We start from the raw sequence: 17,548 nt of genomic DNA, 5'->3' as shown, positions 1-17,548 counted from the left end.
AAATGAAGAGGGAACATTTCCCATCTGATTTTATTGTTACTGGGCAGAGAACTGGTTCCGAACTCAGGTTTTGCTTCTGGCAGCTTGAAAATCAGTACTTGAGAGACAAGTGATGGTGGGAAAGGAGAGGTGGCTTTATTCAGGAAGCCGGAAACCTGAGAAGATGGTGGACAAACATCTCAAAGATCATCTTCCCCGTCCAGATGAAGCCAGAGGGTTTTAAATGGGAAGGCAAGGGAAGAGGGAGGGGGGTTATACAGAGGAGACGAAGGTGCCCAGGTGGCTAGTCCTATGTGGACATGACCCTGAACAGACTTGCTGGCCTCACTGGCAGCTGTTTTTGAATGTAGTCAGGCCTTATTTTTTGGGAAAGTTTGGTCCTTCACTCCTCATGGCCAGGGGTCTGCAAATCTCAAGGAAAGTTCTGCTACAGATCAAGGGACTTAGGTCAGCAAGAAAGGAGCACATAAGCTTGAAGACTGGTTGGAGTGTTATTACACTAGGAACCCAGTATGAGCCTGAGATCAAAGCCAAGAAAAAGAGCACAAGAAAATAAAATTACATGGCAACACCACTTATAAATACAGGTGCAAAAATTCTCAACAAAATACCAGCAAATCATATCCACAGCATATTAAAAGGATTACATATCGTGACCAGGAACGCAAGGGTGGTTCAACATAGGAAAATCAATCAATAAAACACACAATGCTAATAGAATAAAGAACAAAAATCCCATGATTATCTTAATAGATGCAGAAAAAGCATTTGACAAATCCAACACCCTCTCAGGATAGAATTTCTCAACAAACAAAGAATAGAAGGGAATTTCCTCAATTTGATAAAGGGCATCTAGGAAAAACTCACAGGTAACATCATACTTAGTGGTGAAAGACTGAAAGTTGCCCCCACCCCCAACAGGAACATAAAAGGATGTTCAGGGTCACAAAAGGGACAGACCAGACCGAGTACCCTCCCTCGCAGAGCTACGTGGGAAATGAAAACTATCTGATAGCATGGTGACAGTGCAATTCTGCCCCACTCCCTGGTTTTTTTATTTATTTTCCCAGCTTTATTGAGGAATAATTGACAAATAAAAATTGTATGTATTTGGGTGGGAGGATGGGTTAGCCTGGTGATGGATATTGAGGAGGGCACGTTCTGCATGGAGCACTGGGTGTTATGCACAAACAATGAATCATGGAACACTATATCTAAAACTAATGATGTAATGTATGGGGATTAACATAATAATAAAAAAATTATAAAAAAATTGTATGTATTTTAAGTGTACAGCATGATGTTTTGATATACACATACATTGTGAAATGATTACCATAATCAAACTAAGTAACATATCCACCATCTCACATAGTAACCATTTTGTCATTGTCGTTGAGAACCAAGAGGATGTACTCTGTTAGCAAATGTGAAGTGTACCATATGGTACTGTTAACTATAGTCACCATGTTGTACATTAGATCTCTGTAACTTATTCGTCCTGCATATCTAAAACTTTGTACCCTTTGATCAACAGCTCCCCATTCCCCCATCCCCTGGTAACCATCTAGTCTCTGCTTCTAAGAGTTTCATTTTTTTTTTTTTTTTTTGGATTCCACATACAAATGAGATTATGCAGTATTGGTCTATCTGTGTCTGGTTTATTTTACTTAGCATAATGACCTCCAGGTTCATCCCCGTTGTTTCAAATGACAAGATTACCTTTTTTTTTTTCTTAAAGATTTTATTTTACTTTAAGTAATCTCTACACCAACGTGGGACACGAATCCCAAGATCAAGAGTTGCATGCTCTACTGACTGAGCCAGTCAGGTGCCCCAAGATTACTTTCTTTTTAAGGCTGAATAATAATCTGTGTGTGTGTGTGTGTGTGTGTGTGTGTGTGTATGTATGTGTGTATATATATATTCCAATAATACTATATTTATCTATAATGGAATATCTATATATCTATAATGGAATATCCATCCATATCTATGTCTCCTAACCTCACTAAAATGGAGTCTGGAGGCTAGAAGGGGGACCTCTCATGCCATAGCACTTGATGTCAATTACAGGAAGAATTGTCAATTACAGACCCCAACAGAAAGAGACGTCTAGCGCTTCTTCTATAAGACATCCATTACTCCAGGGGCGCGTGGGTGGCTCAGTCTTTGGGCGTCTGCCTTCGGCTCAGGTCATGATCCCGGGGTCCTGGGATTGAGCCCCACATCAGGCTCCCTGCTCAGCGGGGAACCTACTTCTCCCTCTCCTCCCTGCTTGTGTTCTCGCTATCTCTGACTTTTTCTCTCAAATAAAAGAAAAAAAAAAAAAGAAAAGAAACCCAAATCCATTACCCCAGTAACACAGCCAATGAGAAACTCTCACCACCCTGAATTCTTGTTTTTCTCCAATGGACTTTCATTCAAAACAACCCCTCCCAACTTCTTCCTTCTTAATAAAATACCATTCCTCCCTATCATTTGTAGGATTTGTCTGTAGTTTTTGCCCTAGCTTGCGTGTCCTGAGTTGCAATTCTCTGCTATTCCTGAATAAACTCATTTTTGCTAGTAAAATAACTTCTATTTTGAAGCTCAACAATTTCCAACAAGCTGATGGTCAAGGCTGCTGCTTCTGCTCTGAGGACCACAATGTGAGTAGCAAGTACCTAGGTCACGTAAACACTTCAATGGGAAAACATGTTTTTTTTCCTGAAGATGTTTAAAGGCACCTATGTTCCTTGCCAAAGATGGATGCGGTTTAAGTGTCAAGAGGGTGAGATGCCACAGGGGAAGAGCTGGCCCTAGGAGAAGGACTGCAGAGTAGCTCCTAGTCAGGTGCTCCTGTCACTGCCTGGAGCAGCGCCCTGTCTGGCTTTCTGAGCTCTTTGGACCCCTTGGACAGGACTGGCTACGAATGAAAGTGAGGGGCCCCTTGATCAAAGATTATTAAGAACTTGAAGATGGCAATAGCAAAGCATTAAAACAACTGTGGGGCTAGAAGCAAGGGGCTGGGCAGTTGCACAGGTTGCACACTTATGAAGCCTTGGAAGGTGTGGTGGACAGACTCTAAACTAACCCCCCGTGGTGCCTGGGTGGCTCAGTTGGTTAAGCACTTGCCTTCGGCTCAGGTCATGATCTCAGGGTCCTTGGGATTGAGTCCTGCATTGGGCTCCCTGCTCAGCGGGGAGCCTGTTTCTCCCTCTCCTTCTACTGTTCCCCCCTGCTTGTGCTCTCTCACTATCTCTGTCAAATAAATAAATAAAATCTTAAGAAAAAATAAACTGACCCCCCAATGACCTTACCCAATGTCACATCTTTATATAATCCCTTCCCCTTAAGTGTGTCCAGGGCCCGTGACTTGTTTCTAAGCCACCGAATGTGACAAAGGTGATGGAATGTCACTTCTGAGATTATGTTTTGTTATACAAGACTCCATCTTGCTAGCAGACTGGTTCTAGAGACTCTCTCCCTTGCTGGCTTTGAAGAAGTAAGCAGCCATGCTAGAAGGTCCCTGTGGCAAGGAGCTGAGAGTGGTCAGCAAGGAGCTAGGGCCCTCAGTCCTACTAGGGAAAGGAAATGAATTCGGGCAAAAACCTGAGTGAGCTCGCAAGTGGGTCCTTCCCCATTTGAGCCTCAGATGAGAACCCTGTCCTGGCTGACACTTGGATTGCAGCCTTCCTGAGGAACCATTGAGCCCATGCCCATACCCCTGATCCACAGAAAGTGTAAGATAATAAATATGTGTTGTTTTAAGCCATTAAGTTCGTGGTAATTTGTTACGTAGCAATAATTAATGAATATAGATGGTTTTTCTGACTCTCTAAAGCTTTCAGTTGGAGGGTGCCTTGCAGGTGGTCTGGCTTGCTTTGTTCTCACTCTGTTTCCCCAGGTTTGCTGGGAGACAACACTTCTAGAGTGCTCTGAGCATTGGTTGGGAGCATTATGTCTAAATGGCCTTTATCTCTTTTTCTATAAAATAAGAAATCCATCAGTCCCTTGTGAGTTCAGATCCTAAGAAAAAGATTAATTCTGGAACATGGGCCAAATTAGATTTTGAGCCTTCAAGATTGAGGCTGGGCCCTAGACAGGATCCTGCCCAGCTTCTCCTGGGGTGCTGACTAGGGTCAGCGGGACATGGGGATCGAGTAACTTGCCTCCTCTGAGTGTCTAGGTCCTTTTTCAAACTTCAACATCTGAAATCTGAAGTTCTCATCCCTCCTTAAATTTTTTTTTCAGTTGAAAATCATTATTACCAACATTTGCTTTCTTTGCAAAGAGCTTTCTTACTGTGTAGAAAACGTTATGTTCTTGCGGATGCATTTTCAGTTGGACTTATGTTAAGAAATGACACTGATGCCATGTGACCAGCCAGGTGGCATGCTCTGGGGGATCCCGGGGTAGTAAGGAACAGGCCTGAGACTGAGGCTCAGCAGGTGAGTCCAGGGGTGATGAGTTGTAAGGGCCCTGTAGGGCTCTAGCCTCCTCATTATTTTATCTATCTATCTACCTATTTATTATTGAGATATAACTGACATAACATTGTGGAAGTTTAAGGTGTACAACTTGTTGATTTGATACATTTATATATTGTAATATGAGCTAACACTCTATTATGTCACCTAATTATCATTTCTTTTTCATAGGGAGAATAACTAAGATCTAGTCTCTTAGCAACTTGGAAATTGTAATACAGTTGTTGTCTATATTGTTGACAACAAATGTTGTTGACTAATAACCATTATGTTGTGATAGATCTCCACAACTTATTTATCTCCTAGTTGCAAGTTTGTACTCTTACACATTTTTCCAGTCTTCCCACCTTCCAGCCCCTGGTGACCACCATTCTACTTTGCCTCTATGAGTTTGGCTTTTTTTAGATTTCACAAATAAGTGTGATTCCACTGTATTTGTCTTTCTGTTTGACCTATCTCACTCAGCATAATGCCCTCAAGGTCCATTCAGGTTGTCACAAATGGCAGGATTTCCTTCTTTCTCATGGCTGAATAGTATTCCATTGTGTATATATACCACATGTTCTTTATCCATTCTTCCTTGGCGGACACTTAGTTATTTCCATGTCTTGGCTATTGTGAAGAATGCTGCAATCAACGTGGGGGTGCAACTATCTATTTCATATCCTGTTTCCATTTCCTTTGGATATATGCCCAGAAGTGGGGTTGTTGGATCTCTCCCCATCATTTTAAAGATGGAGAAACTGAGGCCCAGAGCCGGGAAGAAACAAATTCAGGGAATGTGATGCACTGTGCTGGCAGGAGCAGGAAGACAAAGGCTGCCAAATTACAGGAAATGCAATCTGAGCCGAGTGAGTTACCACAAAATGCTAAACATAAGGCCCGAGGCTGTGCCATTGCTAGCATCACGGTCTCGGGAGTGTTCTTAGGAACAGGGACTCTGGAACCAGACTTTCTGGGTCCATAATCACTTCTTGCCTCAATCTCGACATCTCTAAAATGGAGATGATAGGAAACTCTGACAGCGACAACGTGGATGAACCTTGAAGACACCATGGTAAGTGAAATAAGATAGTCACAAAGGACTGGGGACCCTCGGCGGGACCCTTGGAGGGGCGACCATCGCGTCACCACCCCGCCGGCTGGGCCCTGCGCTCTTGGTCCCAATCCCTCAGACACGCCCCTAGCCGCTCCAGCGATTGGACCCAAGTGCCTGGGTGCCCGCAGCCACCCAACGGGGAGCGTGGCCCCACGACCGAGTGCGTTTCCTGGCTGCGCTCGGGTTCGCGGAGTCCCTGGGGTCGCGAGTCCGGTCCTGCGGCCTCCGCCATGGGCCTGGAGCTTTACCTGGACCTGCTGTCCCAGCCCTGCCGCGCCGTCTACATCTTCGCCAAGAAGAACAGCATTCCCTTCGAGCTGCGCCCGGTGGACCTGCCCAAAAGTGGGCCCAGGCTTGGGTTTGGAAACCGAGAGATCGGGGAGGAACGGGGAGCCCAAAAATTGCTTAAGAGGACGTCCGGCGCCAAACCCTTCTTAGGGCCATTGCTGAAAAAGGTGAGCCACCAGGGAGATCCCAGAGTCGGGTAATCCCCCAAACTCTGCTGGGTCCCGCGGGATAGACGATGGGGCTCCGCCGAGGCCGAGTGAAGGGGTGGGGAGCTTGAGGAAAAAGAGAGACCTGGTGAACAAAAACAGGGTGTACCTGGACATAGGGAGAGAGGACCTCCAGAAAAGAGATGGGGGCAGGAGGTGGGGGGTTAGGGGGTCGAGCATAGAGACTGCGGCAGAGCCGACTCCCTCCTTTGTGGTCCCCAACTGCCGAAAATCTGCCACAGCAGTCACCAGGGTCCCGACCTTCCAGCCCTGCGCTATGCATCGGCCCAGTCTGCACTGGGGGTCCCCCTCTGTCCCTACTTCTGCCTTGCCTTCTCCTGCTTTACCTCTGCCTTCTTGTTTCTGCTGGGAGGGGCACCCCAGGGGGTACGCCGGGAGCCTGAGGGGAGACTGCAGGGGAGGCTGCCGGAGCTTGCTGAGTCGGGCACTCTGAGCTGGAGGGTGTGTTTGAGCTTACTGAGCCCTGCACTCTGAGCTGGAGGGTGTGTTTCTCTGGCAGGCTCCCAAGGCTCCAGGGACACAGCAGGCATCTGGGGGGAAAGAGGGAAGCAGAACCCAGGTATTGCTGGGTGGGCAAGTAGGGTAACTCTACTTGGCTGAGACTCCCCCCCACCATCACTTCCCCACCACGGTTGGGCCCTTGCCTGCCTTTGTGCCTTTGTACTGGCCTGTCTCTCTGCCTGAATCATCATCTTCTCCCATCTTCTCCTGGGGGGATTTCCCACTTGTCCTGCCCAGGGGTTACCTCTGCAGAGTATAGGGGACAGCACATGGGGACAAAGGAACATCCCAGCCAGACTGTTAAATAAAGGGTGCAGAGCGGTGTGTTTCACTAGGAGAGCAGGGCAGGTGTGTCTGGTGAAGGCTCAGTCTGAAGGGAGGGAAAAGGGAGGATAGTGGGTGTGTTTGAGGCTAGAGTGTTAAGGCAATCATGTATGGCTTCGAGGAGCTTCCACCTGATCCTGGGGTAATGGGGAGCCACTGAAGGCTGTTGAGCAGGGTGGCGATAAGCCTAAATGCTCTTCAGAAGCTTCTCTCTGACTGCATCTGCAGGAGTAGGAGCCATGCCCACAAACTCAAGCAGAGGCCAGGATCCCGGGGGACATGGGGCTGTACCTTTTGGGAGGCTGTAGGTGGGACAAAAATGTGACTGTTCCAGCTCCAGCAGAGCCTAAAGGCAGGGCCAGCCCTGTGTCCCCAGTGGCCAGGGCAGGGTGAACAAGGGGACACAGAGGAGCTGGTGGAAGTTGTTTGCAAGTAAATAGATACCAGGAAAAAGCCACTTCTCTGTGTTTGGTGACCTTACCTTAGAGTCCACAGGGAAAGGGGCACTGTAAGAAATCAGAGCGCCGTTCGGGTGACCAGCCACCCTCCTCTGGCAGCTTGGGGCACCCTGAATGTGTACTTAATGAGGCCGGGGATGGTGCAAAGGTGGTGGGTGCAGTGAGTGTGAAGGCCCAGCTGAAGCATCATATCCCGCACCTTGGGCTGCGGGTGGAGCTTGGGCCCAATGGGACTTGGCATGGGCTGTCGAGGTCCATTTTGCAACATTTGGCAGAGCAGTATCCCGTTTCTCCCAAAGTGGCCCTCACTAGCCTTTGCCATGCAGGAGAGCACCTGGGGGCTGGAGAAGAGCCATGAAATTGGGGCCTGGGCATGGTAGGGAGTGGGCAGGGCTCAGTGTTTCCTCCTTCACCCACCGTGATGGGCTCTCTGCAAGCCAGCACCTCAGTGATGCCTTTGCCCAGGTGAACCCCCTGAAGAAGGTGCCTGCTTTGAAGGATGGAAACTTCACCTTGGCTGAGAGGTAACTGGGGCCCTGGGGCTGCTACCAGAACTCACTGGAACCATCTTGTCCTAACCCTCTAATTTTATTTTATTTATTTATGTATGTATATATGTATGTATGTATGTTAAAGAGAGAGAGAGAGCTTGAGTGAGCAGAGTGAGAGGCAGAGGAAGAGGGAGAAGAGAGAAAATCCACAAACAGACTCCCTGCTGAGCTCAGAACCTGACACGGGCTAGATTCCAGGACCCTGAGATCATGACCTGAGCCCAAACCAAGAGCTGGCTGCTTAACCAACTGAGCCGCCCAGGCGCCCCCTAACTCTCTATTTCAGAGACAAAAAACTAAAATCCTCAGAGGTGAAGGGCTCTTAGCCCAACATCCCATAGAGAGTCAGGGCTGGAACCCGGACCCCTGCCTGCCCACTGGTCCAGTTCACAAGGATGCTTGGACAAGTAAACATCTATTTTACTTCTGTACCCATCCTGTGGTTGTTGGTGAGAGTACCCCAGGGCAGGGGTGCAGGGCAGGGCAGGGGCAGCGCTCTGGCTCGAGATGGCCCATGGGCGTCTAGGCTACCCAGTGGCTCCAAGTCTGGGCTGCAGCCTCCCTGAGTGGGCGTCACCCGAGGGAGGACCATGAGACAAGTGGGTGTTTTACATCACAACAGGTCCCAAGAAGTGAAAAGGTCAAGTCTTTTCCCAGTTTGGTGCCTTTTGTCACCTGAGTCACCCCTCCCATAACAAGCAGAACTTAAAGTTTTAGAACGTATCTCTGGAATTGTGAGATGGGTGCATCCCTCCAAGAATTCCTAACATTATGCCAGTGTCATTTTTTCTTTCTTTCTGCTGCTCTCTACTGTCCTGGGTCCTTGTGTCACCCAGTGTTGAGTACCCATGGTACCTGCCAGGAGCATTGTGTGATTTCTGCATTCTTCTGTGTCTTTTCTCACTGTCAGGAGGTCTGTGACTCCCGGGGACCTGCAGCCCTCCCCAGAGGTGGTTTGAACCGTTAGCTGGGAGGAAAAGGAGCTCTTGTACAGACAAGTGAGTTGTTAAGCCAGGGCATGGATACAGGATTCTTAATAGGGAACAGAGGTTTTCTGCCCTTATTGGCTGGGGTGCACAACCCTTGGGGTACCCCAAGTTCCTGAAAGCTTTCCTATGGCCCCAAATTCGTGCATCCTCAGGGGCCTTCCAGGTCCATCCCTGTCCCAACACCATGGTAGCCCTCATAACCTAGGGCAGGAGGAGAGCTCCAGGGGCCTGGTCTTTTCTGCTGTTCCATGATCCTGCAGCAGCCCCAGTGTTTCCTACTGGGTGCTTTAGGGAGAACAGCAGGTTGAGAGGAATGCCTTTTTGAGCAGTCAGGCCATCTGAGGCTGGTCTGGATGCCAGAGGATGAGAATGGATGCAAACTGGAAAGAACTGAGCTTATTTAAGGCTCAGCTTTGATGGTGTCTCCTCCAGGAAGCCCTCTGACCCTCTGATCAGAGACTGTCTCTGAACACTTGGCAGGATACTCTGCTGTGGGCTTTTGCCCGGTGGTAGGATGAGCTCGTGTGTTAGCCTCAGAAAGACTCTCAGCCCTGCCACCAAAGGCTCTGTGCCCTGGGCAAGTCCCTTCACTGTCTAAGCCTGGCTTCCTTCTCTGGAAAGTGAGGTAAATACCTTGGCACATCGTCAGGAAGATTAAAGAAGGAACTCTGGTTAAGCCCCTAGCACAGTGTCCTTCTTCCACCCATCATGTCATCCCTCCCCTGCAGCGTGGCCATCCTGCTCTACCTGAGCCGCAAGTATAAAGTCCCCAACCACTGTACCCCCAGGATGTACAGGCCTGCGCCCTTGGGGATGAGTACCTGGCATGGCAGCACACAGCCCTGCGGAGAAGCTGCCTCTGGGCCCTGTGGCATTAGGTGAGGCCCTGAGGTCATTGCCCCAAAGGGGCTAAAGCACCATTGCATTCTGTTCCATTTGGATAGTCTCTATGAAATTAACTTTGACTCCACTAATTCTTTCTTCTGTTGTGCCCATGTTGCTATCCAACCCATCTAATACAGTCTTTTTTTTTTTAAATGTTTTATTTATTTATTCATGAGAGTGAGAGAGAGAGAGAGAGGCAGAGGCAGAGGGAGAAGCAGGCTCCCCACTTAGCAAGGAGCCTGATGTGGGACTCGATCCCAGGACCCTGGGATCATGACCTGAGCCAAAGGCAGACGCTTAACCATCTGAGCCACCCAGGCGCCCCTAATACAGTCTTTTTTTGAGACATGTATTTTTCAGTTCTAGAAATTCCATTTGGTTCTTTTTTAAGTTTCCATTTCTGTGCTGAAATTCACCATCTGTTTACCCATTTGGTCCATCTTTTCTTCTAAATTCTTTAACATATTTTTAATAGTTACTTAAAAGTCTTTGTCAGCTAATTTTCATACGTCGGTCCCCCGTGGGTCTATTTCTATTGGCCATTTTTTTATCCTCCTGATTATGGGTCACATTTTCTTCCTTTTTTTATGGTGTGCTAGACATTAGGTTCAAAAAAAGGTAGAGCTTTACGGATGAGGTCCGAGTGCGACTGGGACAGTCACCTTCAGCTTCTGCACGCAACCAGATGATTTGCCTTCAGGCTCTAAGCCTTAAGAGCACTTCACTTGATCTTTATCTGCATTGGCCCAGGCTCTTCAGTCAAGCAGAAAGCTTATAAGGCAGCTTTGACTAAAGATGACATCCTTGTTTGCTCAAGAAATTCACCTTTATAAAAGACATGAAGAAATAGTATCACAAAGATTAATGTTACTTCAACAAATGGAGAATAAATTTATGGATGAAAACAAGGAAAAGGCATCTCAGATGCAAGCAGCTGAGACTGCTTGTAAAAGGAACCTTGGTCTTTTAATGGATATAGAAGCATCAGAAAAGTCTCTATAGACCCGGATTCACCCAATTCCATCACCAGAGGTGGTTTCTCTTGAGATTCTTTTTTTTTTTTTAAAGATTTTATTTATTTATTTGAGAGAGAGAGAGAGAATGAGAGAGAGAGCACGAGGGGAGGAGGTTCAGAGGGAGAAGCAGACTCCCTGCTGAACAGGGAGCCCGATGTGGGGCTCGATCCAGGGACTACAGGATCATGACCTGAGCCGCAGGCAGTCGCTTAACCAACTGAGCCACCCAGTCACCCTTCTCTTGAGATTCTTTACTGGACATCAGTAGAAGAATATATTCCCAAATGGGAACAGTTTCTTTTAGGAAGAGCACCATATCCTATCGGTGTTGAAAATGAAAATGAGGGGTGCCTGGGTGGCTCAGTTGGTTAAGCGACTGCCTTCGGCTCAGGTCATGATCCTGGAGTCCCTGGATCGCGTCCCGCATCAGGCTCCCTGCTTGGCAGGGAGTCTGCTTCTCCCTCTGACCCTCCCCCCTCTCATGTGCTCTCTCTCATTCTCTCTCTCTCAAATAAATAAATAAAATCTTTAAAAAAAAAAAAAGAAAATGAGAATGAAGCAGAAAATACCGTTCACAATGAAGCGCAGTGATAACTTCTTCACATACTCTTTTCAAAAAAACCTGTTTAGTACAGCTGAATATTAAAGAATATGTGGGTCATTTAGGGTACCTTAGGAATCGAATATGTTCATATTGTCCCATTACCTCCTCGATGACATGAAGATAGGAGAATCAGCTGACAAGTCTCAGGTTCTATCACTTTGAGACCTACTATTACTTCAGGGTCACGAATTTGCTTTCTGCCAATCCCATGGAAGTGTTAAGAGCTAATATTGAAAGGTGGACTGTTTATTAAGTAAGTCTTTAAATAAGTGTTATGTGTGTCATTTTTTTAAAAAAAAATCATTTATTGGGCGCCTGGGTGGCTCAGTTGGTTAAGCGACTGCCTTCGGCTCAGGTCATGATCCTGGAGTCCTGGGATCGAGTCCCACATCGGGCTCCCTGCTTGGCAGGGAGTCTGCTTCTCCCTCTGATCCTCCTCCTTCTCATGCTCTCTGTCTCTCATTCTCTCTCTCTCTCAAATAAATAAATAAAATCTTTAAAAAATAAAAAATAAATAAATAAAAAAAATCATTTTTTGTCATTCTCATCTAAACAGTGAATACTGGTTGTTCTGACTAAAAAAAAAAAAAAAAGGTAGGGGGCACCTGGGTGGCTCAGTCATGATCCCCAGGGTCCTGGGCTCCTTGCTCAGTGGGGAGCCTGCTTCTGCCTCTCCCTCTGATTTCCACTCGCCCTGCTTGTGCACTCTCTCTCTATTTCTCTCTCTGTGTCAAATAAAAAAAAAAATCTTAAAAAAAAAAAAAAAGAGTCACATGCTCTTCTGTCTGAGCCAGCCATGTATGATTCCAGTTATATGAGATCCTTAAAGTAGTTCTGTTCCTAAAGACAAAAAAGTGGAAGGATGGCTGTCAGGGGTTGGGGGAGGAGGGTATGGGAAGTTTTGGTTAATGCGGACAGTTTCAGTTTGGGATGATGAGTAAGTTCTGGAGATGGTTGGTGGTGTTACTCAACCCCTGAGTCTAGGTTCCTGAGTCTCAATGTCATAGAAATGAACATTGAACTTGAGAGCAAGAAAACAGGTGGAGTTTATTAGAGATAGCTTGTATAAAAGGGGGCCGACAAGAAAGAGGAATGTCGCTACCCCCCTCGGTAGCGTGTGAGGCTTATAAAGGCACTTCTCCAGAGGGTGAGGGGCTGGGAATGGGGAAGTGTCCTTCAGTCCCACGGTCATTATCTTGTGGGCGTCACTTTTTAGTGGACACAAGACAATCACAAGATGCTTTTCTTCATGGTCGACATTCTTCTAGGGCTTCTGGAAAATAGAAATACTTGTGCAAGCAGGCTTTAAATTGTTACTTCTAATTTTGCCCAGGCAACCATTACTCCCTCATGGCTCTTATCTCTCATTCATTCCCTTTCCCAGAAGGAGATATTTGTCTCCAAGCTTATGGAAACTTTTTTTTTTCTTATGGAAACTTTTAACCCTTGTCTCAGACTGGTGACTTTCACAGGAGTTTAGTCCCTCTTGCTTTCCCTATACTATCTCTGCGGTGATAGTTGTACATGCTTCTGGTGTGAATGTGCTTAGTGCCGTGGAACTGTACACTTAAAAATGGTTAGATGGGAAATTTTATGCTACGTGTCTCTTACCATAATTAAAAATTAAAAAAATTATAGTAACATGTAATCAGTAGAAAGATCATTAATGCACTATTTTGCATTCTTTTCTTGTACTGTGTCTTTGGAATCTGGTGTGTATTTTGCATGCGCAGCACAACTCAGTTAGGACCGGCCACGTTTCAAGAGCTAGTCCCTAGCGGCTACCATATCAGACTCATAGGTTTCGGCTTTTTTTCTTTTTCTTTTTTTGCCCCTTCTTTTATTTTTTATTTTTAAAAGTTCTATAACTCTTTGATAGCTTTAAAGAAAGATAAGATTATGTTCTTTCCACCGTTGTTACGATGGGAGCTATGGTTTTGTGATGTTGATGTCCTTATCAGAAGTGGGATTCCCACCCAACTTATATCAGCATGGATGGGACTGGAGGAGATTATGCTAAGTGAGATAAGTCAAGCAGAGAAAGTCAATTATCATATGGTTTCACTTATTTGTGGAACATAAGGAATAGCATGGAGGACATTAGGAGAAGGAAGGGAAAAACGGTGGAGGGGGGAAATTGGAGGGAGAGATGAACCATGAGAGACTATGGACCTGAGAAACAAACAGGGTTTTAGAGGGGAGGGGGAGGGGGGATTGGTTAGCCCGGTGATGGGTATTAAGGAGGGCACGTACTGCATGGAGCACCGGGTGTTATACGAAAACAATGGATCGTGGATCACCACATCAAAAACCAATGATGTATTGTATGGTGACTAACATAACATAATAACATAAAAAAAAAAAAAAAGAAGTGGGATTCCTTATTTTTTGAAGTGTATGGCTAATTGTGGGTCATGGGCTTTATTTCTCTGTCTCCTCTCATTTCTTATATAAAACAGAAACAGAGGACAAAAATTCAAAAGTCCTCTTCGTTGCCCTCATTCCTTCCTGAGAGGCCATTCTGCTCTGGGATCTGGTGGGAGTCTTCCAGTTCACGATTTTATGCATTATTACACTTAGGTGTCGTCATAGGCAAAATAAAGTTTTGCCTTGAGTGTTTAAAATTTTATATAAATGCTCTCATATCACTCTGCAATGTACATTTTTCTGTATTGCCATGGGTGGATCTAATTTATCCATTTTAACTACTCTATAGTAATTCATTATATAAATAAATCAGAATGTATTTATTACCCTACTATGATCTTTTATATTTAAAGAGGAACAAAACCACTCTTTAAAACCTTAAGAATTGGGGCGCCTGGGTGGCTCAGTCGTTAAGCGTCTGCCTTCAGCTTAGGTCATGATCCTAGGGTCCTGGAATCGAGCCTTGCATTGGGCTCCCTGCTCTGCGGGAAGCCTGCTGCTCCCTCTCCCACTCCCCTGCTTGTGTTCCCTCTCTCGCAGTGTCTCTGTCAAATAAATAAATAAAATCTTAAAAAAAAATAAAAATTAAAAAAAAACACTAAGATTTTTGGATCAACCAAACCAGAACAGAATGGAAATGTAGACAATCTCTTGCAGGGGTGAGGACGATAAAAAATGAGGGAGGAGGGCTAGGTCAGTTGTGCAGAGTGAGAGCCCATTGTGCCCTCCTGAAGGAGTGGCTTCTCCCCAACATCAGCCTTAGATACTGAGCAGGGATACCCTGTGGCCAGCACCCTTTACATGAAAAAGAAGCTGGAGGGGCACCTGAGTGGCTGTCGGTTAAGCGTCTGCCTTTGGCTCAGGTCTTGATCCCAGGGTCCCGGGATTGAGCCCTGAGTTGGGCTCCCTGCTCAGAGGGGAGTCTGCTTCTCCCTCTCCCTCTGCCCCTCCACCCACTTGTGCTTGCTTTCTGTCTCTCTCTCTCAAATAAATAAATAAAATCTTAAAAAAAAGAAAGAAAAAGAAGCTGGAAATCTGGACTCCTATATGAAATGCCCCCATTTCAGCAACGGATCTATATTTTTATTTTTACTATTATTATTTTTTTAGAGAGAGAGTGGGGAGGGGAGGGACAGAGAGAGAGAGAATCTTAAGCAGGCTCCATGCCTAGTGTGGAGCCCGACGTGGGGCTCAATCCCATGATACTGAGATCATGACCTGAGCTGAAATCAAGAGCTGGACATTTAACTGACTGAGCCACCCAGGCGCCCCGATCCGTATTTTTAGAAACTCTGTAGCCAAAGGAATGTCATTAGCTTAGGGCTGGCCTCCAGGGCACCAGTGGGCGACTGCTGATTCTCTCTACCTTGTATGGAGGAGGAAACTGAAGCCCGAAGCCAGGGCTCATGTACAATCCTAGTCCTGTTTACCTAAATCCCAGGCTCCCCCAAGCAACTTTACCAAATGAAGCATGAAGCAGTCTTCCCTTGCTCCCCATCCACTAGTATCTCCCGACAGCTCTGCCAACCCATGAGGCTGTTGATGGCTTCCCCCAAAACACCTTCCTCCCAGAATCCTAGACACCACTCTTTCCTGGCCCTCCTCCTTAGTTCCTGGTAGCTCGTTGCCAGAAAATGTCCCTTCTACTCTTGGCTTAGTCTTTTCTTGGCTGTGCCATCTCGGGCAACTGACTGTCCCTCTCTTTCTGGGTCCCACTTTTCCATTTACAAGAGGAGTCATGTACTATTATTTCTATATTGTAGATGAGGAAATTGAGGCTCAGAGGGTTTGGGTATTTTGCTTTAGGTCACACGCTTTGTAAATGGCAGAGTGGAAACCTTACAAGCTCATCCTCCTAATTATACAGTAAGAGGTACTGACTTTACATTCAGGGGGAAGGAGGTTATAACATAGACTGTCCCTAGGCTAGATTTATACTTCCAAAGTATAAAATTCATGGTTCAAGTCCCCCCCTGAGTTTGGGTCCTTCTGTCAGATGCCCCCGAGGCTCAGCCATCAGAGAACACGGAAGCAGGAATATTTTTGGGAGAGGTGGTCCTTTGGGAATTTCCCTGCGGGCCTAGCCCAGCCTTAGAAGAAAGGCGCATGGAACCAGAAAGTAGCTCAAACTGGGGCGGGGGAGGCACACTTGCCTTCCTGCCCCTGAGGCTGGGCTGGCCCCTAACCCTCTACTTTGCCTCCCCACCTCCCAGGTGATGTTCCCTGTTTTCCTGGGTGAGCCAGTATCTCCTGAGATGTTGGCAGCCACGCCGGCTGAATTGGATGTGACCGTGCAGTTGCTTGAGGACAGGTTCCTCCAGAACAAGGCCTTTCTCACCGGGCCTCACATCTCGCTGGCTGATCTGGTAGCCATCACGGAGCTGATGCATGTGAGTGCTATGGATAGGGTGGCCTGCCAGGCAGGGAGGGCCCTGGGCTTATGTTGCCCCCCACCTGGCCATGTGCCAGGCTTATGTGTGGAAGCCTCTTCTGGAGCTCTGGGGCCCCCAAACCAGGCAGATGCTGCCATCCTTGACCTTACCCATCCACCCTCATCCTGTTCCCTTTCTCCCTGCAGCCTGTGGGTGCTGGCTGCCAAGTCTTCGAAGGTCGACCCAGGTTGGCGGCATGGTGCCAGCGTGTGGAGGCAGCAGTGGGGAAGGATCTCTTCCGGGAGGCCCATGAGGTCATCCTGAAGGCCAAGGACTCTCCACCTGCAGACCCCACCATAAAGCAGAAGCTGATGCCTCTGGTGCTGGCCATGATCTGGTGAGCCGGGAAGCCCAGTCCCCGCGCTTGACCGTGGCAGTTCACAAAGCACCTTCATTTCCACTGTCCCATGGGAGGCAGGTTCAGAGGAGTAGTGATTTGCCTGGTCAGTCCCACTGCACCTGTGCTCCCAGGTCAGGTCCCTACACCCGTACCATCTTGCACAGCTGCTTAAAAGCCACAATGAGAACGGAATAGCCAGATCTTATCTCCTTTAATCACTGCATCTTGTTTTCAGTTTGGGAAATAAACCTGGGCTAAGCCTGAGCCTACACTTCTAACTCGGAGGTGTGATTTATTTGACCTTCTGTCTTGGCCCTGGTCTTGGTCTCTATCCGAAAGACAACCCCCCTTCTGAGGCCCTATGGGTCAGCTTCCCCATGATGGTTGCCAAGAGTGAAATTAACAAATGCCCTCTACTCTTCTAATTCTTGGAGAAAGTGATTTATCAGACAGCATAGGAATCAGCAGGCATCCCATATGTGGTGACTATAGGCATGGTGATCAATCAGTTGGCTGGGCCAACCTCCCAGGACATGGCCCTTTGGCATCAAGTACTGTAGCTCATGAGTCCTGCCTCTGTTCTGCTGAACTGATCAGGAGGGGCAAATCTAAACAGCAGCTCTCCTGGTCAGGAATCAGTCATGCAGGGCCTTAAAGGCCATGCCTATGATCTGTAAACCCTAAATAGGCATAGTGTGCCCAGATTGCATTTCTTTCTTTCTTTATATTTTATTTTATTTTTTTTTAAGATTTTATTTATTTATTTGACAGAGAGAGCGAGAGAGCACAAGCAGGGGGAGCAGTAGAAGGAGAGGGAGAAGCAGGCTTCCCGCTGAGCAAGGAGCCCGATGCGGGGCTCAATCCCAGAACCCTGGGATCATGACCTGAGCCGAAGGCAGACGCTTAACCATCTGAGCCACCCAGGTGCCCCTCTT

The 17,548-nt window shown here is 47.0% G+C and overlaps 2 protein-coding genes across 2 annotated transcripts; both read left to right on the top strand.

Moving 5' to 3' along the window:
- Positions 1-5,801: 5,801 nt before the first annotated feature.
- Positions 5,802-16,526, top strand: LOC116627747 (glutathione S-transferase theta-1-like). Its single transcript, XM_032397638.1, has 2 exons — positions 5,802-5,913; positions 16,420-16,526. Exons 1-2 carry the CDS (start codon positions 5,802-5,804, stop codon positions 16,524-16,526), a joined length of 219 nt encoding a protein of 72 aa, XP_032253529.1.
- LOC116627746 (uncharacterized protein C3orf14-like) lies at positions 10,560-10,839 on the top strand. Its single transcript, XM_032397637.1, has one exon. The coding sequence runs from the start codon at positions 10,590-10,592 to the stop codon at positions 10,794-10,796; it is 207 nt and encodes a 68-aa protein (XP_032253528.1). The 5' UTR covers positions 10,560-10,589; the 3' UTR covers positions 10,797-10,839.
- Positions 16,527-17,548: the final 1,022 nt, after the last annotated feature.

The sequence above is a fragment of the Phoca vitulina genome, unplaced genomic scaffold, assembly GCF_004348235.1.
Source record: "Phoca vitulina isolate PV1807 unplaced genomic scaffold, GSC_HSeal_1.0 scaffold100, whole genome shotgun sequence".
NCBI classification, from domain to species: Eukaryota; Metazoa; Chordata; class Mammalia; order Carnivora; family Phocidae; genus Phoca; species Phoca vitulina.
This window is presented reverse-complemented; position numbering and strand designations above follow the sequence as displayed.